The 25811-nt window shown below is 41.5% G+C and overlaps 1 protein-coding gene across 8 annotated transcripts in view; it reads right to left on the reverse strand.

Annotated features, from left to right (window-relative positions):
• Window positions 1-25811, reverse strand: part of NTRK2 (neurotrophic receptor tyrosine kinase 2) — a 385135-nt gene that overhangs the window by 350009 nt on the left and 9315 nt on the right. For all 8 annotated transcript variants that reach the window (XM_073806010.1, XM_073806011.1, XM_033857885.2 and 5 more), the window contains 2 exons: window positions 3432-3506; window positions 3246-3317 (listed from right to left, as the gene is read on the reverse strand). In XM_073806010.1, the coding sequence (XP_073662111.1) occupies window positions 3246-3317; window positions 3432-3506 (147 nt within the window). The remainder of the gene's footprint in view (window positions 1-3245; window positions 3318-3431; window positions 3507-25811) is intronic.

Here is a 25811-nt window from a genome sequence, read left to right on the forward strand (position 1 = left end):
AGACTAGTCAGCTGATGGATAAAGAAAATGCCACTTTAGCATCTCATAAATGAAGAAGGCACACGGCCACTCCCAGCTTAATTCTATATTGAGATTTCCTCTCATCCAAACCCCCATCTACAAGAGGGTGCCCTCTTCCTTCTACGCTGGCATCTTCTCTCCTCACACTGAGTGTTAAGTGCTCACCCACGTGAAAAAATAATCCAGCGGGAAGTTGTAAAATGTGCCCACATAAATCTTTTCTTTTGGAACGTGAATTAAGAATGGGTTTCACTGCAGTATAATACACTGACAAGTCACTCTGCCTGTCTTCACCAGAGCCTGTGAGGCACAAATGTTTTCATCTCCATCAGAAATCCCCATCCTTCTGAAGGAAAAAAAAAACAAAAACAGAAACAAAAACCCTATTCTTCCTCCCAAGAAGAAAGAGGAGCGAGGAGGCAAAGAAAGAGGACACACTCATTGTCAAGGTTCCGGGTCGGCTAGCAAGGCCGGCACCGGGGCAGCTGCCCTGTCAGGCTGCTAGCAGCACAGCCCAGAGCAGGGTTACACGCCAAAGAACAAGATGAGTTGTATGAACCATACTTATTATTGGGTCCAAAAGCCAAATGGGAGGAGGAGGGAAGGAAAAAAAATCAACAATCCTCTTACTGTTTGATTATAGAACTTTTGCAAAGGAGCTAATTAGCACCTCTGCAAAGTCCCTGGAAAACACAAATACTGGCTTTTCTCACAGTTTCTGGGTTCTCAGGGGCCGGGCAGGAATTAAAGGCACCAAGAAATAAACTCAGGGACCAGTCCTAGGGGCTCTGGACAGTCAGCATGGGATGCCAAATATGCACAGGTTAGGGGAGGAATGATGAAAGTGACAGACAGGGTCCAGCCTGAATTCCGCTAAAACCCAAAGTGAAATAGATGCTCTTGTGTACATTTTTATTTTATTGGAGAAACTCAGAGAGATAATCATTATATCCCAAGGGTACAGAGAAACAGCCTCTCATACACATTTCTTTATCAGCTCCCTTGCAGCCATGGTGCTGATGTTCAACTAAAGATGCCGTTTACTACGTGCGGAAATCAGGGAGAACATGCCAGCACCTTCAGTCATAAGCAGAAGTTGAGACCCAGGTCTGGAAAGGCAGACAACTGACTTAATTTCCTCCTCCTTGCCATTCCCTAGAGCCAACTACTTAATTTAATTTCTATTTTGGCGATTAGGAGCCTCTTTCATCACGTGAATATCTGAAGCTTACTGACATTGTAACTTCTTTCTAACTGTCTGAATATTAGCCTGACTTCCTACTGCCTTACCATTTGACAATGGCTACAAATACCAGTAATTTTTGCGGTCTGATCAGTAACTGGGCTTCCCAACTATTGGCTTTTAAAGAAGCTGTATAAGATACGTCCATCTCCTTGCTTTCCTATTTTCAAATGACACCTCTTTGGGAGACTGGGACTAATATTTGGCTTTATGTACGTATGTACAGCACACAGAATACCATTAAAATTATTCTACCGTAAATCAGCCTGAAAAAAATATAAAAGGTGGCTTTGGTTTTCATATAAATAACTTGGAACAAGGGAAGTAGGGAAAATATAAGAGGCATAGCAAAGTCATAAAAAGGTCTATTTCTAAAACAATTAACCATAGCCCACTATATAGATCACTACGTTAGGGGAAGTGATGTAGTAAAACAACAAGTAAAACGTGGTCGTTGAGTAATTCAGGGCTGCAGTCAGCAGTAATGAAAATACCAGAAAGTAACCACTGAGGTCATTAATTACACTTAAGTGATTGCATTAGAGCATTTTGCCTTTTTCTTGTGTCCAACTTCTCTCTTGTTTATGCTAGCAAGGCCTACGCGAGACATCAGAATTTGTGCAGGCAAACCAACTACGGAGATGTTGCCAAAAAGCCTCTACATGAAATGTGTTAATAAAGTTCCTTGGAGTTTTGTCACCTTTTTGCCAAAAGTTTTATATCTTAATTCTACTGACTTTATTTTTCAATTGACTTCCTCATTAATGCCACCTATGAAATATGAAGTCATTGTACTGGCTTGATGAAATTAAGGTTTTTCGTAAGATCCACAGATCTCCATAGAGTGTCCAGGCAATCTGCTCGAAAAGAACGATTTCTTTTACAAACTGGTCTGGAAATCAGTCAGGGAACAGTTCTCCCAAAGAAAGAGGACAAATGTTACAAGAAGGGCTGATTCTCTCATTATATGGAAAACACACTTTATTTTCTGTCCTCTTACTAAAAGAACATAGCCAGGAGTGAGCCCTGAGTCTGCCACTTTCCATCTGTGGACCTGAGTCTGGTTTTGCACTTATGAAATGAGAATCAAGAAGATCCTCCCTACCAACTGTCAGAAAAATCAAGTGAGATCAACCACGTGAGAGTTCTGTATGTAGATCGTAGTCTATGAAACACATAAGGTATTGTTGCAGAGCATCTGCAAAGCACAAAAGGGCCCACGAATGCAGGCAACCTTCCTGCCACAGAAGTTCCTACTGAAAACTCGGGGTGGAAGGCGCCCATCAGAGCTTAAGGGTGATCCTCTGTTTCATGAAGAAACGTCTCAGGAAGGCCACAGCTTACTGACCAACTGCCATGATCTAAGAAGATTTAGCAGCAAACAACCTAAGAGCTCCCACTGTCCGTATTTCCATTTGACTTCAGTTGATATCACCCTGACTTCGGTGGAAGGATTTGCTATTGTTACAGTTGCCTGAACCTCTGGCATGTTCCATGATTGAGTTTTCTCCACTTCCATCAATCATGACACATAGCTTTTGGGAAAAGAAGGTTCAAAAAAGGATCTGTTGGGGGAGGAAGAGCATTAGCAATTTTTAGTTCCCTAAAAAGGCCAAGGCCAAGTCAGTTTCTTTCAATTCCACTAGTTTGATGTCTTCCAGGGAACATGTCATGATTCCAAGGAAAAGAATCGAGGACGCTGTACCAGGACATAGTTTTCACATCAGACTCCTTGCTGTTGGCCTATTGCTCTGTCCAAGATGGAAATGGCCCAGAAATTCATGAAAGGGAATAAGCAGGCTGTTCTAAGTACCCCTCTAAAGCTATTCAGAAATCAAAGCTAATGCTTCTAAGCTATTGTCAAAGCTACACTAACCTTTTAAAAGGAGGTTTAGAGCTGGAGAAGAAGGAAAAATAAACAGAGGGGGAAAATATTGAATAAGTTGGGTCCTGGGAAGCGAAAGAATCAACCTTTACTTACATGTGCTGTAAGTTGCTGTTTTTCAGAAATGCTTTATGAGCTACAAATTTCAATCCGGAATCCACAATGGTCCTAAGAAAACACATAATTGCATGTATGTTAGAGCTAACAGACGACTGTCCCTCTGACGGTAACAGAGCATAAGAAAAAGTTCTGAGATAAGGTATACAAGCCCTGAGTACTCACAGGTTTTTCAGTCCCACATAAGCTTCAATATCATCTTCGTTGATGATTTCTAATCTTTTCTGATTTGCAATGTAACTGCAAAAAAAAGCAGAGTGCAAACTAGTAACTCAGAATTCAGGCAGTCCATAAAAAAATGGGTAATTTCCATCCAACCTCACCAGGCTGCTCAAGGCAATCCCTCCCCACCCACCTAGCCCCACCATTTATTTTAAATACAGCAAGGGCAGCAAAACCAAATGAGACTGAGGAGAAACCATGGTTGAGCAGGTTTCATTGTCAATGACAGGATCACCAGGTTTCATTTTCTTTTCTTAAACTTTTATTACTCTTTCAACTAACAAGTTCAGTTTGCCCCTCCACTCAAGGTATCTCCTGTGTATAGAGGTGAAAATAACTTGGAAATGCATCTACTACCTCTCAAAAGCATTTCACCCTTATGGTGACAGCCACAGGGAAGCTGGCATCACCACAGAGGACAAAACACATCTTTCCTCACATTCCAAGAGAAGCAGTCACTCCTTCCTTTTACCTCCTGAAACACTGAAGAAGATTCCCCTCCCCCTTTCTCTCTCTCCCTCCCTCCCTTCCTTCCAACTCTCTCTTTTCCTGGCCCAGGATCCCCTCGTTCTGCTTTTGTCAGTAATAAAACCAATTTTTCCTTTCAGGAACCACAGCTCACAAACCCCACATTGCCCTAGTGCGCTCTCTACAGAAATCTCCTCTTCCCCGTTCACCAAACCCTCAAATACAGGAGTAAACTGGTAACTCTGGCTGCGTGAAGAGTTCTATCCCCTGGATCATGAGGACTGGCTTAGAAATGTGCCTGTGACCTCAACTAGATTAATGAGAAGCTTCCCTTAAATTAAAACATGAATGCCATGACAGAGTCTCTCTTTCTCTGGGATTATAGCTGAAAGATTACATAGGCCTGGGGCTTCTATGAGAAATATTTCCGGCACAAGGAAAGAGAATGTCCAAGTATGCAGTCAGCACACAGGAGGAAAGAGAGCTAAGAGATATAAAGAGAGACAGAACCCTGAAAATGTTACTTGAGCTTTTGGATCCAATCATCTCTGAGGTTAGCTGTCACTAACAGAAGTTTGATCTGAATTTCTGTCACTTGCAACCAATAAAATCTCTAGTAACACAAACACAAAGCTATCGAACCTACTACCGTGGAATTTCCCTGTGCTACAGTTATCTGAGTATCTGTCTATTCACTTTTCTTGATCACGATCTCTTTTTGAAGACAGCTGGATCCTGCTTTATAATTCTTAACATGCACCACAGCATCTAGCAAAGAACCCTGCACAATGTAGGTCTTCAAGGATGATGGATGGATGGATGGATGGATGGATGGATGGATGGATGGGCAACACCTGGAGTTCCAAAGGCACTCGAGGAAGTTGTATGAGGATGGATTTTCCCCTTTCTTCTTCAAAAAATTTAAGATACATAACATTCCAATTAAGACACTGAAAACAAATATGTAGCTCTACTGTTAACAACATGAATTAAAATGAAAACAATAGTAACCAATGAGGGAGGAGATACAGCATCTACAGATTCCTTCTACCCAATCCAAAAGAAGGAAAAAAAATAGATGTCAAAATACATGGTAAGTATTGGGGCACCCATTTTTAGAAACTATATTTTAGAAATAAAGCAAAATAAGTAAATGCTCTGAGGGAACAAAATTGCACCAAAGATAAATAATTTTAAAAGGACCCACATAAACATTGCCCCTGTTACATAAAAAAAAAACGCCCAAGATAGAAGGGCATCTTCTGCTCAAAGATCTTGGTTCTCAAACAACAATTTTCAACGTTAAGAGTTTTTACGAAATGTTTCAAAATTATCACACATTTTTCCAAGATTTTCAATCCACTAACATTTTCAGTAGAAACCACAGTGATCTCCCTCTTCTAAATTGTCTCCCAATAAGAGCTGCATTCAAGAGGGCCCTACATTTTAATGCTTTTTTTCATGCAACTGGCAGAAAAAAGGACAAATAACATGGGCAAGGTTTCCTCTGGGGTCACAACCAGAATTCCCGAGAAGCTTGTTCACTGCTTACAGCTGCGCTAGCATGGTGGCTGTCACTGTTCTGAAACTGTCTGAGAGATTCTCCAGCTCTCTTTGCTGGCTCATCACTGCATCCTCCATGCTTATGACAGGGGCCTGACACTCAGGAGGTATTTAGTCAATGTCTGTGGCACAAGGCATTTATTTTTAACTTTTTATTTAGTTATTTATGCCCTTTATTTTATTGGTATTTCATTTTTGTCAGATTTTTAATTTATAAACTCTCCTATTGTATTCAATAAAATACAGCAAGCTAACATAAATAAAAATGAAAGGCATGATAGAAAGAAGAGCCAGGGCAGAGACATCAGTGGAGCTAGGAATTGGGTTTAAAATGCTGGGAAAGGGCCACAAGCATCATTGTAAGCTTTCCAGTGACCACTGCCCCTGAAAAGAAGGAAAGGGGGATACATTTAGCCAGTGGTAACTTCACAGTGTTCATGAGGTGAAAATAAGTCAGATATTAAGCAAAGCGTACCTGTTCTTGAATCTAAGACCAGACAAAAGATTTTGTTGAAAACCATCAAAAGAACCATGTGAAAGTATTAAAAATGGTCATTAAAGAATGTTCTTCCACTGTGAAGGCAGGGATGCCCTGGATAAAGAATGAATTTTTCTCCTGCTCAAAATGGAAAAAAGCAACAGAAGAGCTGGATTAAAAGGTCAGCAATTGCCCCTCTAGATGCCAAGAATTCCCTTTCATAAGTTACCATCTGCAGAAAGGCCCACAACATAGCCGTGGGCTATAAATTGCTCATGAAATCTACCCCTTAAGAAACGCTCCTTAGACACCATTAAGTGAGGAATCATAGGGTTAGAATGGGAGCCAGTAAAGTTAATAACAAACAATTCACAAAGGAGAAACCTCAACGACCCAGGAACATATGAAAATCTGCTCACCCCTCAAGGAATATGAAATGCAAACCAAAGTCACATGGACTTACCATTCCTCTGCCACTAGCTGGACAAAATGTTTAAAATCTGACAATATTAAAGCGTTGCTAAGGATGTGGGGTATTTCTCTTATATTGTTGGAGGGAGTCTAAATTGGCACAAGCACTTTGAAGAGTAATTTGCCAGCATCTTGGAAAATTATACATCACATGCTTTACGGAGTCCAGCAATTCCATTTCTAGGTTTTCACCTGAGAGAAATGCTCACTCCTGCACACGAGGAGACATATACAAGAACATTCATGGTAACACAGTCAGAATAAAAATCTGGCTGCACGGAGAGTGTCCATCAGTTAAGAAAGAGAACAAAATGAGGCGTGTTAAATAACTACGGTAGATTGAACCAGATCTTTATATCTGAGCAGAAAGAAATACTCATGCTAAGTGAGAAAGAAAAATAAGCAAAATTTCAAGCTGATATGTACATATCATATAAAACAACTGATGTGAACTTTTAAAAAGACAGAAAACAATACCACATAGTGTTCATAGTCAAGGATAGTTGTAAAGTACAAAAGGAAGATTGCAAGGAAAGTCACCTTGGGAAAGGAGACGGATCTGCATCAGGGATAAAGAAACTGAAACTGTTAAACTGTTTTATTAAACTACTAAACTATTTCTTTTCTTAAAAGAGAAAAGCCATTGTAACAAAAAAGACAAAAATGTTAAAGTGTCAGTTCTGAATATATGCACCTGAAGTTATTGTTATATCATTACATTTTTATGAATTTTTTAAATGTATGAAGAAAAAAGAGAGAAGGAAGGAAGGAAGGGAAGGAAGGAGGGAGGGGAGGGAGGAAGGGGGGAAAGAAAGAGGGAGAGCCAAAAAAAGCCGCAAAGGAAAAGACCGCAGGGAAGCTGGACCCCAGGGCTTCTCAGTTACTAGGTGACCAAATACACCAGGGCTCAAGTCCTTGGTTCCTTGGACCACCCAAAAGCAAACAGTCTAAAAGCCTTCTGATCCCTGCCCCAGAGCCCCTGCACGGGACCAAGAAGACTAAGAAACATGCTGGGCCGCCCCCTACTGGTGACTTCCACGTGCCTCCAGAAGGACCTTGGCAACACCAGGTCTTTCGAGCTCTGCCATCTCATCACTGCCAGTAATCAGAAAAGCAGCAGCTGCAGAGACCAACCCAGGGTTAGGAAGGAGAGAGGAAAGGCCAGGCCAGGACAGACAGCTGAAAGATGTGTGGACAGGCAATGCGGTAGGCTCTCCCCCAGAAAACTGTTCCCTGTCACTCCAGTCAAAGTGCTGGCCAACTCTGAGGGCTCTTTACTAAGTCAAGCTTTGCTTAATAGAATCCCCAAGAAGGGTCCCACTCCCACTGAAGCAGTGGAAAGGACAAGCATTTTGGTACAGAGCTCTCTCTCCATGACAGCCCCTAACTCCTCTGACCCAAGCCCACCGATCTGGAAAGCTTAGGCCCCAGGGGCTTTAAGGCACAAGCCCTCCCCCTAGAGCCCATGCCCCAGTGCTCACACGAGTTCAGCCAAACTTTCGAGCTTCTGCCCTTCCAACCTTAAGAGTTTCTCTCCCTTACCTCCTTGGCCTCCAGGTCCCTCAGGCCCACCCCTCCATCCGCAATCTGTGTGGAATCATTCTCGGCCTTCGACCATCCTGTTTTGCCCAAATATGCCTTCTTCCTTTCTAAAAGCCATCTATAGTACTCTTTCTTGGGCCTCACATTATGAGGGTTGTTTTTTTTATTGTTGTTATTTACTTTTACTACATCCCAAGACTACTGTCTTCTGCCCTTAAAGTTGGAACTTCTCAATGAATTCACCTAAAACTCTTCCGGGTCCCTACAATATCTGAGATGCTGCTTGATTCACAGGCAACATCAAAAAGCCTTTTTCCAATCAAAACATTTTTATTCCATCAGTTGGCAAGCATTTCTTTAGCATTTATTCTCCTTCTTAACTTTATAATTAAGAATCAGAGGGGATGGAGGTACTCTTTGTACCCATCATTGTATTTTTGTACTAATATACCTAACTCTCCTGCTGAACTGTTAACTCCTCAGATGGAAGAGTGTTATTCATCAAACCGCACGTCCGTTTCCGAACACAGAGCTGATGCTCATAGAACACTGGCTGACTTAAAGCAATCGATTTGACCCACAGATCCTCCACTGGAGTTTTTGTTGTCTCACTGGAGAGACCAGACATATACACACTATAGACACTAAATGAAGATTGTGGTAATAGAACATAACTTCATTTGTCACATAGAAAACAAGGAAAAAAAGTAACGACCATAACAGAGGAAGACAGCCAATTCTGAAAGCAAAATTTGTCCAATCTAGAAAGCAAACTTAGATCACAAGCATACAACACAGTCAAACCAAACACTCATTTATTTTTCGTAAATGATGAAAACTAATCGCCCTCGGAATATGAGCATTCATTTGCCATCTCAGTTTCAGAAATGTTAAGGCTAGAAAGAATCTTCAGATCCAGCTCTTCTTGACCTTGAGGGGTTGATGCTCCTGAAGGTCTGTGCTCACTGCCACGGTATTTGATGAGCAAAAGAGAGAAGTTTCCAAGCAGAGGTCAAGTACGTGCACTGCGAGGGTACAGTGGAAGGAATTACAAGATATCACTGGGCAGTGAAGGCTTCCATGAGGTCAGGCTTTGAAGGGTGCCCAGAAAGTCAACAGATAAAAAAAAATGTGAACATAAGCAAAGTCCACACTATTTGCCATTTTCTTTTGTGTTGTCACCAAAGCTTTTCCATTCTCAACATGACATCCAGGGCCTTCATTATGACATTTTCTTGGGGGTAAAGAATTTCCATTCCTTAGGCTTACCAAAAAGCCCGTAGGTGGCTTTTTTGGGAAAAAAAAGAACAGATAATTTTAGGAAAAATTCACGGAAACATTTTTGAATTACAGGTTCCTAGAAAGGATACTCATCTCATTTGAAAAGATTTCACATTGGCTTGAACAACCTATCAAATAATTCCTCCGGGCAATCTTTCCAAGTAACGAAGAGTGGTTTCTAATGCATCTTTTCTTCCTGTGTATTAGCTTAACAGCAGGCTTGCTCCAAAGTAAAATTTCCCTTTACCTTAGGCTTTATTACCTGACCTGTAGGTTGACGATATATCAAAAAGAAATGGAAAGAGCTGTGAGTATTTCTAATGGTTGCTCTTCAAAATGGAATTGCTTCCCACTACCCTGGCTACCCTCACCTCACCCCCACCACATAAATAAATAATTAAGCTAATAAAAGTAGATAGAACTCAAATGTCACAAGAGATTGTGATACGTGCTCAGGCTTACAGCCATGGAGTGAGGCATTTCGGCTCCGACAGGATCCTCTCTGCCATAAGATTTCCATCACGGGGAAGAGAATAATCCATTTTTTAAAATGTGCCCTTGTTCCCTGAGTCCGTAACCAGGTAGCTTCAGCTGCTCAGCAAAATGCTAAGAAAGAGTTTTGAAAAGCAGTCCCTGATGGGCCGAAGCAGGATTCAAAAGAAGAATCTCTCAATCTGTCCCTCCATTCCTAAGAGAGGGTCCGCCACCCCACCTGTGACGACGTGAATGCAGAGAACACCAAATAAGTGGGCTCAGAACCTGAATTCCAGCACCAGCCTACGAGCACAGGCTGATTAGCTGCAGCACTTCCATCTTCTTTTTGGCCACGGGAATAGAAGCAGCTCCAGTAATTTCCTTTTAGAGAGTGCTGTGTGCCAGGCACTGAGGTACCCAGGGGGTGTCTCCCTTAACCCAACAAAGCTACCAGGAGAGCACTATGATTGCTTCCACTTTTTGGAAGAGGTAACTGAGGCCCAACCTTGCTAGGTCATATCCCCAGGATTACATAACTGCCAAAACAGGATTTGAACCCAAATCTACCTGCCTCTGAATTCTGAGCTCATACCCACTCTACCGCCCCACCAGGACCATGGACTTAGGAGTCCTGCACCTACAATGAAGAATACTTTCTAACATTTCTGCAAAATGCATCTTGACAAATAATCACAGCCTGAAAACAATAGTCAATGAAAAGGAATGAGGACATTTTACAGGCTGCTCTCATGTGTTATACCTACAGAGGTAACAGGAAATAAATAAAATATCTTCTCAGATCCTTACACAATGCCAAGCTCTGAGAACTGCAGCTCCCCACAATGCCAAGCTCTGAGAACCGCAGCTTCCTAGAATAGCCTAAATTCCTTGGGAACTTAAGAATTCAAGTGCCTGTGGAGAGGGTGTGGACAAAACGGAACCCTCCTACACTGTTGGGGAAAATGTAAATTGGTGCAGCCACTATGGAAAAGAGTATGGAGGTTCCTTAAAAAACTAAAAATACAGCTCCCATATGATCCTGCAATCCCACTTCTGGGCATACATCCAGAAAAGACAAAAGATCTAATTCCAAAAGATACATGCACCCCAATGTTCATAGTGGCACTATTTACAACAGCCAAGACATGGAAACAACCTAAGTGTCCATCGACAGATGAATGGATAAAGAAGATGTTTTATAATACAAATGATGTATTGTACATATAAAACAGAAACAGACTCATAGACATAGAAGACAAACTTATGGTTACCAAAAGGGAATGGGGGGAGGGATAAATTGGGAGTAGGGGATTAACAGATGCACACTACCATATATAAAATAGATAAACAACAGGAATTTGCTGTATAGCACAGGGAACTATACTCAATATCTTGTAAGAAACTATAATGGAAAAGAATTAGAAAAAAAGAATACACGTATATACATACATATATATATATATATATATATATATATAACCAAATCACTTTGCTGTACATCTGAAACTAACAAAATATTGTAAATCAACTATACTTCAATTAAAAAAAAGGAATTCAAGTGCCTGGAAAATAATAAGTGGTGTAAAGTGAGGGATAAACACACTCCGCTAGCTTCACCTCTTCCCAGTTATGTGACCTTGGGCAAGTCCCTACACCTCAGTTTCCTCGTCTTAAAATGGGGTAGTAACAGTACCTGCCTCAGGGAGTTGCTGGAACAATAAGAGAACTGCCCTAGCCCATATGAGGACCACAGTCACCGCTGATTATTAACAGCAAGCAGCAGACTGGGGTTCAGGGACTGGCTTGGTCACTAACTAGCTGGTGAACTGAATCTCAGCCTGCCTCCAGGGCCCATAGGCATGGAACAGGAAACCTGGCCTGGAGAATGTCTCAGTTCCCATCAGCACTCAAATTATAAGAAAATTTCTGCAACATATTATGAAGAAAAAATTACACACTGAGTTTCTCTCTGAGTATTTATATAGCATCTTTCTCATCCACCTCTCTCAATGAGGTGGTGCCCAAAAAGAAACACTGCAATTTGTGACCAGAAAAACTAACTATGAAAAAACCCTTAGAGTTGGCTTTCTACCTAAAACGTATCAGTCTCCAGCAGAAAAAATGTAAGTTTAATTTGACTTAACTAAATAATAGCCTCCATGAAAATTTAGGATTTGACCCCAGCCTACAAATAATGTGACGTGTAAACCTGATACTGGAGGGTGAGCAGGGTGTCAATATATTTAAAATAAATAAATTTTCTTTTTAGCTGCTAACTTTTCAAAATGGGAAGATTTCCCGTTTTAAAAATCTGAATTTCCACATTCTCTTAAGAAGCCAGAAGGTCCTCCAAACTGGACTAGCATTTCTTCCTGGCAATAGTCAGGGCGAGCTGAGTAACATTGCTCCTGGGGGTCTGCAGCACATTTCCAGTTGGTCACATTCTGACCTCAGCTATTTCGCTGGCTCATAGAAAGATTTTCATGACACCTGATCTAATTCTTGCTTGTAATTTCCTCTGAGACTTCAATGCTCCGACCCTTCTCCTACATTGGTATGTCATCTCCATGCACAGAGATCCCTAACAGAGATCCCTAAATGAGTTTGCTCAGATAAAATGACACAAAGACCACAATAAAAATACCTCCTTTTCTTAAAGCAGTTACTTCTACCTGTTCCAGAACCTTTAGAAGCTTCCTCTGTTTAGAAACAAACTAAAACTGACACAGACATAGCCAAGTATAATTTTATACTTGGTACAATGGTACAGAATCCCCAAGAGGAGCAAGGGATGTGTTTTTCCTGACAAAAAATTGTTTTCCTTCCCACTAATTTATTTAATATTTTACATTAGGTTTCAGATCTTTCGATAGATCATAGTAACTTGCCATAGCAAATGGAAAGACAATTAACTAACCGTGTACCATGGCATGGTTTCGCCGTATCAGATGAAGAACCCAGGATAGAAATGGTCCTAATATAGCACTGCCATCAAGAAAGAGGCTTAAGTGATGTTTGAGCCAAAATTTTATTTTGGACAGGTGTACTCTAACGTCAGTCAATATGAAACCACCAGAAATATGAGTCAGCTCACTGGGTCCCTCGGGGTACACTCTGCAGCTAATTTATCCTGGCAGGCCCACAAGGGGCCATCCCTCTCAAGGCTGGGGGCACCCCGGGAGCCTGAGAGGGCTTTTCCTCTGGCTGGGAAGCCGTCTGGTCACACCTGCTCCTAACAGCTTCTAGGCTAAAACCATCTCTGCTGTGCTCTGTGGGTGGATCTCTGCCGTCTCAATCAAGCATCTGTCCACATTCCGAGGCAGTCATAGCGCTACTTCCCCAGGCAAGCCTGGATCTGCAGCCTGCTGGTACCCCCACATCTCATCTCGTCCGCAGACAGGGTGGCTTCCACCTGGATGGGCACACAAGCCAGGCTGCTTGGTCTTTGTAAAAGGATGTCAGCCCCACCATCTGCTTGTCTGGCTTCCAAAGAGAATGGATCTGGCTTTAACCAGGAACAGAAATTAACATATTCCAGCTCTGGTCAGAGGGGACAACTTCATATCATCTGCAGTCCAGCTTCTAGCAAAGCCTGGCTCAGCAAAGGGTATGAGGGGATGGGCAACTAAGATCCTGCATTGTATGAGTTTTATAATTACAGCATCGGGAGATGAAATTCTTGGACCACGTTAGCGTCCTTGCAGAATTGTCATCCTTGTCACTTCCCCCAACTTTCACTGACTTTCTCAGTAAGAAGAAAATGAAATCTACTTTCTGCATTTTTCATAAAAGCTGTGAATTACATCACTCATATTCTCTGCAAAAGAAACTCTTTTCAGAACAGAGTGCCAAACAAAGCTATGTTCCTGTGGAATTAGTAGGCATTCTCCTCCTTAATAATGAGCTTCTCTTTTCACTGCCAGGAAGTTGAGGACAAATGGTGTGCTCAATTACAGCAACTATGTCAACCGTTAGAGTTAGTTGGAGTTCTTGTCTCTTTTTTTTTTCTCACTCCTCCCTCTCATTTTTACCTTATTAACCTTATTGTGTAAAATAATTATCAGCAGTTATTCAAATACTAATGATAAATTGATGAACTGCGACATTTCTATACTCGTCCAATACAAATTATATGGCCATTACGATCAATATACTGGTATGATAGCATCATCTTACAGTTGTTTTCAAGAAATGAATTGGAAAACCATATTATCCACTATTTTTGTGTGTTTCAAAGTGTTTATAAAAAGTGAAATCTTGCAACTCCAATTGAATACAAAATTATCTTTTTTCCAAAAAAGTTTTTTCCTCTTTTCCCATTATTTCAGGTCAGTCAACGTTTCGTTGATGAAAAGCGAAGAAAAACTTCCAATGATTAGCCCAGGACTTAAGAATTCTAAGAAGCATTCAAGTCAGCACAAATCATAGCAGAACACACTTTTGAAAGCTCTTGGCCTCCAATCGGGCCAAATCATTCCATAGCAAGAGAATTTTTGGAACTAATATTTCTGCTCCAACTTCAGGATAGATCAAGCATGGCACAGGGAAAAATGAGCATCAGGCATAATGTCAAGAAAAGAGAATGATTCAAGCAGTAAAATGTTAGGATCTCTTCGAAGGTCTGTTTTGATTTTGACACAATTTCTCGGCCCACATGTATAGGCTGTGGGACTAAGGAGAGTGATAGCATGTGAGGAACAATTCCAAGTTCATCTTCACTGGTTTCCCTTCACGTGTTAACCTTTAGTCGCTTTTATAGAAGGTTAGAGATTATTTTCTTTGGAGTTAAACTACAAAGATATTGGTGGAAAGGGATCCCAGTCATAAGTGGTCATGTAAGGCCACAATAAAGGGAAGCTATTTTACAGAAAGGAAGTGTGAGTGCATCAAAAAGTCCTAAACAAATCTCTTATAAAAACTTTTAATTCAAGGGATATATCGTTGCTAGAAAAGACGTATATTTTGGAGGTACCTAGAGGAGTCAAATTCATGGAGATGGAAAGTAGAATGGTGGTTGCTAGCAGCTAGGGGGAGGGGAGTGGGGAGTTGTCATTTAATGGGTACAGAGTTTCAGTTTTGCAGATGAAAAGAGTTGTGGATTATTTGGATAGCTGTGCTGGTTGCACAATAATGTGAACGTACTTAATGACACAAACTGTACATTTTTAATGGTTAAGATGGTAAATTCTGTTATGTACATTTTACCAGAGTTTTAAGACAAAGAAAAAAGGAAGATACATATTTTGTAAAGGCCTTGCAATTAAAAAGAGAGAAAGACGATGAAAAGAGAAAACGGAATACAAATTGATAACCTCCAGAGTGCAGGGGAGCTGTTGTAAACAACCTAATAAATGAAATGGACCAGGACTGTTGAAGAAAACAGTTGCAGAACAAAGATCATGACCTGAGTCCCCGTGGCTAAATCTGACCCATCACTGCTCCGGTCAATATTCCAATCAGCTGAGCATGCCAAGATGAAAGTAACATGCAAACCAGGGAAAAGGCACCTAAGGAGAACCAACACCCTCTTACATCTATCCTCTTTAACCCCAGCGCCTGTCCAGTGCCACACTCAAGACAGATTCTTTTGCTTTTCTGTCCTCCCCAAGACCTACAGAGTCTACTCTCCTTCAAAACATAGTTGAGGATAACCAGACAATAAAAATAAAAATGAACAGTCGAACTCTAACTATGCGTTATGCACTGGTACAATTATTTTACATGCATCGGCTCATTTTAACCTCACAGAAACCCCATGAGAAAGGTTCTATTACTGTCCACTTTTACAGATGGAGACACGGAGGGCTTTATAAACTAGTCCAGAGTAGCAGGGGCAGACCAGCTTCAGAGTAGGGCTCTTAAACCTCCAAGCCACCCAGCCTCATAACCTGTGTGATTCCCAGACACGAACTCCCAAAGAAAATGAAAACTTAATTTGTTGATCCACCTATGCGTGGCAATGGACATATTCAGTGATTTTTCAATTTGGATAAAAGTATATAACGAGAAAAGGAACTTTTTAGGCACAGTTTCCACAATCCTAGGATCCTCCTAGGGTGCCAGTAAAAAAATTATTCAGCCATAATGAGCTGAATAATTCTTAAAACAGTACATTCAGATCTAGAGCTTTCAGGGTCAATGATAGAATCTGTACAGGGAAGAGAGAAAGGTAGAAACAGGTAGCTACTGATGTTTAACAAGCCCCATTAACTTCTGGGGACGGATCTATGCTTTGCTGGTCTGTGTCTGTGATATCACAAAGCTCGCTGTAACACAAGTCAGGGAAGGAATCCTGCACAGCTCTTCTTGGAAACACGGACCCCCATGCTTGAGAATTCCCCTGAAGAAGGTGAGGGTGCTGCAATGGGAGGAGCAGTCTGGGTAGCCTGGCCACCCCCCGGCATGCTCCTGTGCAGAAGCCCTGCACTTCCTCTATTCCAGAGCATCATCATGGCTCAAAACCACCACGATGCAGAGGTCAGATCCACAAGGCAGAGGCCCAGACAGCATTGTCCCTGGTGCCCTTAACTCTGGACAATGGACCCAGGCATGTCAGAGGCCCTCACTCTGGTATTCCTCCAGCCAAGTTCCTCCACATGAGGCAATGGGATGCCCCCACCTGGAAATCACTCTTTCCCTTCTTGACCTAGTAGGATCTCAGAATTTCCTACCCAAAGACCCTAAGCCCATTCCCAGGGCCCACACAGGCCTTTTCTGTGGGTATGTCCTCCTGTTATAGATATACATGCTCCTAGGCACAACTTTGCATGTGTGTGGGGGGGGGGGGGTGTGGGTGGGTGTGTTTGGCGTCGGGGGGTCCAAGGCTGCTGTCTGGAGGGCTGTTGATGGAGTTCAAATGTGCAGGACAATGATCTGACTGGAGACCCTACAACAGACCATATAGATGAGAGAAGCTGGCCTAAGTCTTATTACCCAGGACCCAGAAAACCACCTGGTGGGAGGACATATTCACAGTATATTTGTTGGTTAACTAATTGACTAGATGAATGAATGAATAGATCAATCAAGCAATCAATCCATGCATGTATAAACAGTCAATTCCTGTCCTCCATTTCAGCTATCTGAGGGAAAAGATGACTTCGTCAAGAGAATGTCTATGGCACTCTGAACTGTACATGTATAGATATAAACTACAATGAAAGGAGAGTCATGACAGAGTGGACTCTAGGGTAGGCTGGGGTAAATAAAAGGCTCAGTAGTGCCTTCAAGGCTCCAGGCAATTAAGCTCCAGAAAACACTTTTTTATTTTGGTGAGAGAGCAATTCCCTGAAAAAATAAATGAGATGGCAAAGAAGTTAAACCCCAGAGGGCCACCTAGGCTTACCATGAGAGCCAACAACTCAACCAAAAATAAGACTTTTCTCATAAGAATTAAACATTATATGCTGGTTCCATAATACCCGTTCCTTTTTAAGTTTAAATTTCAAAATACACATGGAGTCTAAACTATTTTCATTTGTATGCATATTATGAACATACTGCATCGTGTAAACATAAATAAATGGATGTTATTTATCTCAAAGGAAAATTATCTTTTTGGATTATTCAACACAATCTGTTCACCTATATACTTCCCCACTCTATTTTTAAAAGCCTTCCAATCTCATACGTCTATCAGTTGTTTAATGATCAGTTTCACAAACAACTATTGAAATTTCTAGGATGCCTGATAATGTCAATTATTATAAATATAAAGGAAGTCCCATGAAACATTATAGGATCAGTCCAACGCAGCTTGATTGTAAAGGTGCAACAGTATGTGCATCAGATGCTTCATTAAATTGGACTTGACACATTGTTTATACTCCTGATGTCTGCAGTTCTTTAAGAAAAATGAACAGCCTCTACCATCCATACTACAAGAAGGATAAATCACATCTGAAATCTCACCACCAGAATTGCTTTTTTTTTTACCCTGTCCTGCTCGCCTGCACTTTATTTTTTTATTTTTTTAACATCTTTATCAGAGTATTATTGCTTTACAATGATGTGTTAGTTTCTGCTGTATAACAAAATGAATCAGCTATACATAAACATACATCCCCATATCTCCTCCCTCCAGAATCGCTTTTTAAGTGAAGCACCATAAATGCAGTCACAGGGAAAACTGGAATTGATCCACTGGGATATGCATTATTAGCTATTACACAACAGAAAAGGCACAAATCTTCCCCATTAGACCCATTTGTTTGTTGGAGATCGGGTGTTCCTGGAATGATTCTTCTTCCCTGGATTTACCTTGTTTTTGAGCTGGCCTGTTCTGCATCTCTCTTCGTCTGCTTACATTCACCCTCCATCTCTTCCCTGTCTCTCCTTCCTGTTGGATACACAATCAGCCTGCCTCATCAAAGCTTTGCCTTTCTTCCTTTCCAGCTATACTGTCTCTACGATGAATTGATTTCTTATTGTGCATGAACCAACATAGCGCTACTTAATTCCATAAAGGTTATTTATTTAAACAAACATCTTAACCTGATGACTTTATAAAAGTCATGTCTAGAAATTTACACTTTGACAGCCCAAAGAACAACCTATAAATACTCTAATTTGGAATTCTAAATGATAGATTTGTAGGGGAGGGGAATACACATGCATATATCCTTGAGTCTGTGTATAACATGGAGATCTAGAACATTGTGCTGGGGAACAGCAATAAACAAGATCCACATGGTCCCTGCCTAAATTCATGCAGTTTATATTCTAAGGGGGTGTAGAGACAGGTACTCAGGTGCACATTTACAATACTAGGTGACCTATGGTGGGATTGGGAAACACTGGGTAGGGGGCTATAAGAACACACAGAAGAGACACATAGCCCAGAGGTGGAGAGGCAGAGGAAGTTAGCCGGAGGCAGAAGCCATGAAAATGGTGTTCCTGGCAGAGAGAACAGCCAGTGTGAAGCCTGGGAGACTAGAGCTCCATAGGGGAATTTAAAGCTCAAGGAGGCTGCATCATCGTAATAAAGAAAGGGAGAGGCAAAAAATGAGGCTAGAGAAATGGGTGTGAATTTGAGGATGCAAGGCTTTTAAGACTTGTTAAGAAATTGTGAGTTTTTAATATATAAATATAATGTTACCCTAATTTAGAACATCAGTATCATGCAGGGGGAGCTAGGCAAGCAGTTCCTAAAATTCATATGGAAAAAATTATCATGCAAGAATACTCTTGAAAATTCTGAAGGTAATTGATGAGTAAGACTAATACTTCAGGTAGAAAAATTTATATATATGTATACGAAACTTTAGGAGATAAAAAGTTTAGTGCTAGCATGTAAACAGACAAACTGATTAACAGAAGAGGACAGATGTCAAAATAGGCCAAAATACAAAGATGATCTTCATACTTAATCAAATTGTTATTTTAAATTAGTGAGGGGAAGTTCAAATTATATAATCAATGGTGTCAAGAGACCTGATGGGCTGATTAGCTCTTGAAAAAATATAAAACAATTTTTTTTGCTACTTCACTTCTTATATTTTAAAACTCCAGATAGAGCAAAGCTTTAAATACAGAAGCATGAAATAGTAAAGGTAACAGAAAAAAATATAGGAGACTTATTTTAATCTCTTATAGAAGGGAAGACTCTTTTTAGCTACAGTTACAATACAGAAGCCATAAGGAAATAATAAATTTTACTACAAAAACATTTAATTCTGCATTACCAAAAAAAGAACTATAATCAACATCAGAAGACAAGCAAAACATTAGACAAAGCATAAATTTTTCTTATTGTTAAACAGATTTTAGGAATCCATTTTTTGAAAAGGTCACCAAACCAATAGAAAAAGAAAATGGGGGCTTCCCTGGTGGCGCAGTGGTTGAGAGTCCGCCTGCCGATGCAGGGGACACGGGTTCGTGCCCCGGTCCGGGAAGATCCCATATGCCGCGCAGCGGCTGGGCCCGTGAGCCATGGCCGCTGAGCCTGTGTGTCCGGAGCCTGTGCTCCGCAACGGGAGGGGCCACAGAAGTGAGGGGCCCGCGTAACGCCAAAAAAAAAAAAAAAAAAGAAAATGGTTAAGGGATACATAGTTCACAGGAAAAGAAATACAAATGGCTTACATGTATATAAAAGGATTTTTAACCTAGATCATAATTACAGAACTGTGAAATAAAACAATGATGAGATGCTATTTCCCAAGAATATGATTGACAAAGGTCAAGAGGTTTGATGACAAACAGTATTGGCTTGGCTGTAGAAAAAGAGGTGCTTCCAGTTTGGGTGGGAGAATAAAATGGTGTGATCTTTTTGCCAGACAACTTGGCAATATCTATCAAATCACAAATGTCTTGCAAATGTCCCTGCAATTCAAATTCTAGGAAAATCATGCACGTGTGCAAGAACTTGAGCACAAGGTTGTTCAACTGGAGGTGAGTTAAATAAAAACTATTCATTCAATGGGTAATGTGTGGCTGTGGAAAAAAAAAAAGGTTTGAGTACATATGCGGATACAGAAACATTTTTAAGATATGCTGTTAAGTAAAAAAAACACCAAGATGTAGAACACTATAGCATGCCCCTCATTTGCATAAAAATTGTGTGTGTATATATATATATATATATATATATATATATATACACACACATACTCACATACTCATGTTATGAGTAGACTATTTCTAGAAGCAGACACACAAACTAAAATCAAAGTTTCTACTGGAGAGAGAGGCTGAGGGATTAGCAGGTTGGAGACTAACTTCTCATGATACACTTCTTTATACTGATCATATGTCTTATCACATTCAAATATTACTTTTTAAAAAAAACTAATTACTAATAACATTCCATACAATAAAGTTAATGCATTTCAAAGAAAAAATGTGCAAAATCACTTTAAAGACTCAGAAAGGCTCCCAGGCTTGAGGAAGTCTTGGCTAAAGGCACTAACCTTTCTAAAGAAAGAATGTGTCAATCAGAATTGGTGCCTGGCAATGAATGAAGGAGAGAGAAAGGAGTGTCGATCCAGGGGACACAGGTCTGGGCCAAAGTACTTCAAGTTCTGCATTCCCTTTTGTGAAGGCTCTCCCATTATGGAGATAGATGCCTCAGGCAAGCTTAGCTTAATGCCATTTAACATTTTAAATGCAGAATTAAGTGCCCTTGCTCTAATTCCAAGATCACCAAGCAAGCTTCCAGTTATAATTTGTTCTCCATTATAGATCTGCTAGTGTAGAAAGCAACTGTTACGTTGATCTGTTTATTCGGATCTATGTGATAGTTACATGCTTTGCTATATAGCGATATACTGACAATCTGGTTTGATTTGGTTTTGTTTTAACCTGAAAAAAAAATACCTTTGGACTTTATTTTAAGAGACATGGGGAGCCATGGGGCAATTAGAAGCAGTGACATAAGATAGCATTTTGGAAAGAACACTCTAGCGCAGTGTGGTATATGGGTAGAGAGGGGGCAAGACTGGAGACCAGGATGCCATGTAGGAAGCCGTTGCAGCATTGTAGGCAAAAATGACGGTGGAATGAATTAACTTTTTGGTTATGTAAGTACTTGTTTGATGTTCATTTCCCCTCCCAGACTGCAAGCTTGGTAAGGAGAAGAAACCAGGTCAGTCTTTCTTTCGACCAGATCCCAAGTACTTAGCATGACACAGAGCAGATGCGTTAATATCTGTTGGAAGGAAGAATAAACGAGAGAATGAATGCGGGTAGTAGAGATAAAAAGAATTGGACAAATTTAAGAAATATTTAGAGAAGTGAATTGGCAAGACTTGATAATTGAGTGAATACAGGGGTTAAAGAGAGGAAGAAGCCAAGGTTCTGGACATGCAAAACCTTTTGACCAAGTGGGCAGTGGCACCATCCATTAACATAGGGAACACTGAAGATGGTTTGGGGTGACCATGATGATTTAATTTGGAAATGTCGAGCGTGATGCACTATGACATATCCAGGAGCGATGTTCAGTAGGCAGACGACCCAAAGGTCATCCCTGATAGTTGATGGGGACGATTATTAGGACATAAACAGCATGCAGAAGGCAACGGAGGTCATAGGTGAGGATGACATATCCCAGGAAAAGAAGCAGCCCTAGGAACGAAGCCAAAGAGGCATCAACTTTTAGGAGAGAAGCAGGGAAAAGGAAGCCCTTAAGTAAGAAGACTCTCCCTGGCCAGAGGGATAGGAAGAAAACAAGGAAAGTTCATTGACACCAAGGCCAAAGAAAAAGGATGCTTCAGGGAGAGTGAGAAATGAGGCCAAGTTCTGCTAAGAAGCAAATAAGAGAAGGACAAAGAAATACACCTTGGATTTAGTCCTGTGAAGGTCTTTGGGGAAGGCAGAGCAAGTTTGATGAAGCAGTGGGCTGAGACTGGTTTGGGAGGGGAGGAAACAGACACAACGAATACAGCCCAGTCTTCTAAGATCGGGATTGGAAGGGAGAGAGGAAAGGGCCGAGACTAAAGGGAAATGGAAGGAGAGGGGACAGAGCTAAAGGAAAACTTTTCTAAGACGGAAGGGACCTGGTCCTGCTTAAATTCTGATGTTGACAAGAGAAAGAGACTGAAAATACAGATGAGAGAAGGATAGTCATCAACAGTGAAAAGTCTGAGGGGATGGGATCTGTAATAGAGGTGGAGTGACTAGTTTCAGCCAAAGGCGTTCCAGCCCTTCCCGTCTACTGGAAGAAAAAGGTTCGTTTCAGATACAGGCAGTTTGTTCAAATGGAATATAAGTGGATGAGGCCACAAGAACATCACAAATATTGACAGAGAAAAAATAACCAAACTCAGCTGGGTTACTGCCATCATAGGAAGTAGAAATGGGGATTGCTCACATCCAGTCTACATGTCTACGGCTCCCACTATTAACAGTGTAATGTATGCACATTTGAAAGGGAGCACCCTTTGTGATTGGCCCCACGTCTGGCTGAAGCTGAAACAATCACCATATAAATGTGGGTTTTAGCCTCATGTGCATTGACTGTCCTTATCACATCATATTAAAATTAGATCTGTCTCTCCCACTAGATATAAACTACTCAGGGGCTTCTTGCTTCCGTAAAGTACTTTATTTGTCTGTAGCATCACTAATGTCCTCAATAAACACTAGTTGAACTGAACTAATGTTTGCATGAAGTTTGAATTAGATGGCAGGCAGCCCAAATGACAATCGGGAAACATATTCCAGCAAGAAGGAAAGGAAAAGTTGATGGGGGCAGGAAGATGAGATTTGATTTCAGTGCACATTCCTGCTTTGGGAGTCATAGAAGATGGAGACTGGCAAAGAGGCAAGCCAGTAAGAGATCCCTCCGGAGCACCACCCACAGGAATGCACCGAGAGTGGGCTGAAAAGGTCAGGACACACCAGAGTGGCGGGTGTTCCGATCACATGTGAACATATGGATTAGCTGATGCAATTACCTAAAAGTGCAGGTAGAGAGTAGACGTTAAGAAAACGATCAAAAAAATGTTTGTTTCAATGAGTGGGAAACCTTAGGAGCACTGCCACCCAGGTTGGCAGGGAGCAGGTAACCTGCAAAGCCATCTGACCTGAGCTACAGAGGTGGACTTAGAGAAACTCACTGAGAGGACTCTGTTGTTTAAGCCACCAGGAGGACTAGAGCAAGCTCTGGGCTGGCCCAGGGGAGGAGGCAAGGGCGAATTCCAGGACAGAAAAGGAAACACTGGTGCCCATGGCTGACTGATTCAGAACCACAGAACCTTTCAGAAATTAGAGTCCATCTGAATCCCAACCTTCTGTTTCAGGATTGGGGGACTGGCTGGTGAGATTAAACGGCTCACACAGGATCCCAGGTTCTGATGCTGTGAGAGTGTGGATATGAACCCCCACTCCCATCTCCCCATCCAGGTCCCCTTCAGTTACACCAGGTTCCTTTAGGCTGCTGCCTCTCTGACTACATTAACCTTAGCAGGCCAGGTTCAGGTGGAACCATGGTGATGACCCACAGGTCCTGTAACCCAAGATTTCTTCACAATCCACGAAAGGGGCTTTGCAGCCAAGCACCTGCCTGAGCGCGTGTGTGTGTGTGTCTGTGTCTGTGTGTGCGCGTTGGGGGCAGCGGGGAGGGGGATAAGAAACATCACCAGAAAACAGAGGAAGGAGACTGAAGGGTCACAGAGGGAGAAGGCCAAACCTAGAGTGCAAGGACAACACGCCAGAAGCAAAATCCCCCGTGACACTCTGAGTTCAGGGTGACAGCAGAGGGGCTGTGAAGTAAAGCTGAAAGCAGACCAAAAAGGGTATGTGGGTGGTTGGTTGGTTGGTTGGCTTGTTTGGAGAGAGGTGCTTGTTTTTCTACCATGCCTTGCCAGAGAACTTAGCGGCCACCGTGTCAAGCTCTCTGGCCCACCACTCCCCGGCCCCGGGAGTGAATGGTAAGTAAGCCCAGGCTCAAGAAGGGAAGCGAGCTGTCCCCACGGCGCGCCACAGTCAGAGAATTTGGGCCCAGACCCCTCTACCACCTCCCAGCAGGGAACTCCAGGGCACATGAAGCAGAAACAACTCTTATGACAAAGATTAGAGTTTAGAAGAACCCACCTTTTAAAGTGCACCATATTTCAGAGGTCAAAAACCAAAATTTTAATGTCTTTTGGTTTAAATGACGCTATTGTAGAACTGTTCAAAAATACTTCACTGAAATAAAATTTTTGTTTCTGTGGAGGACTGATCAAAGAGCACAGACACATGGGTTTCTGAGTAGCCAGGTCGGCTAACGGACTCGCTGCTATAAAGCTCACATATGTCACCCAGAGAAGACCTCCTGTCAGGTCCTCATCGAGAGAAATGCAGAATGATTAAAACAAATTTTTTAAAAGTCTGGGTGGGGATGTAATGTACAGCATGGTGATTATAATCAACAAGACCGTATTATATATTTGAAACTTGCTAAGAGAGTAGATCTTCAAAATTCTCATCACACGAAAACAATGTGCTAACTATGTGTGCTGATGGATGTTAACTAGATTTACTGTGGTGATCATTTTGCAAAATACGCAAATATTGAATCATTATGTTGCATGCCTGAAACTAATGTAGTGTTGTAAGTCTATTATATCTCAATTTTTTTTAAAGTCTGGATGGTTTAAGGAAGTAAATCCTAAATTGTTAGAAAAATTGTACAATTCAAGATAATTAAGTCTGAAAGGACCACATCTAGTAGAGTTTTATACGTATATGTATATATTCATAGACACATGGTACACACATAAATAGAATTCTGGTGGGGGGGGTGTCTGTCTGCCCAAGAAATTATTGGGATATGAAGATTACAGGAAAGGGTGGGGTACTAGATAGCAATAGGTCATTCTCTGCAGTAAAAAAGGGAACTGTAAATGATGTGTGATTATTAAAATTTTTACCCTATACTAGAAGATGCCATATTCCCAAGGACATACAAATCATTTATCTTTTAATAGTATAACAGGTTACAAAGGAGGAGATGATGGTAGAAGGGAAAAGACATGGATGAAGCCTCAGTCCACCTCCTTCCCGCTGCCATGCTGTTTAACTTGTGAACATTTGAATATCTACTCCTCCTAAAATTGCTTGTACTCTCAAGGCGAAATCTGGGCAGGTGGGGCTGAGCAGACAAAGCCCTAAGCCAGACGCTAGATAAAATTCTCTCCTGAATTATTCTCTGCTTGACCAGAGAGCCCTGGGCAAGCCAATCAACCTGACAGTCCCTCCGAGGCTGTCAGGACCTTCCCACCTACTTCAGAACTAAATAAGCAGATGTCTGTAAAGTGCTTTCCAGGCCCCTTGGGGAGAAGCCCTGCGTGAAACCAGAGGTATTGTGTATGTCTCAGAAGTGTGCTCATAACTGGAAAAGCCTTAGTGCAGGCTGCGTAAATGGTAGCAGAATGAATTCTGAACGTGAGTCCATACCCCTTAAGCTTGTTCACTGGCTCAGCCATCAATCTTGGGGCAGTGAGAAGTCAGGGGAAAAGAGAAGGCTGGAAAGAATAGTACTCTCTGGCCACAGGGCTTTCATGGGAGCTAAGACAGACTTTGTACACAGGGCTGTGGGTTCCTCCACGTACATAACCACCCCT

Source organism: Tursiops truncatus, chromosome 6 (assembly GCF_011762595.2).
Source record: "Tursiops truncatus isolate mTurTru1 chromosome 6, mTurTru1.mat.Y, whole genome shotgun sequence".
Lineage (NCBI taxonomy): Eukaryota > Metazoa > Chordata > Mammalia > Artiodactyla > Delphinidae > Tursiops > Tursiops truncatus.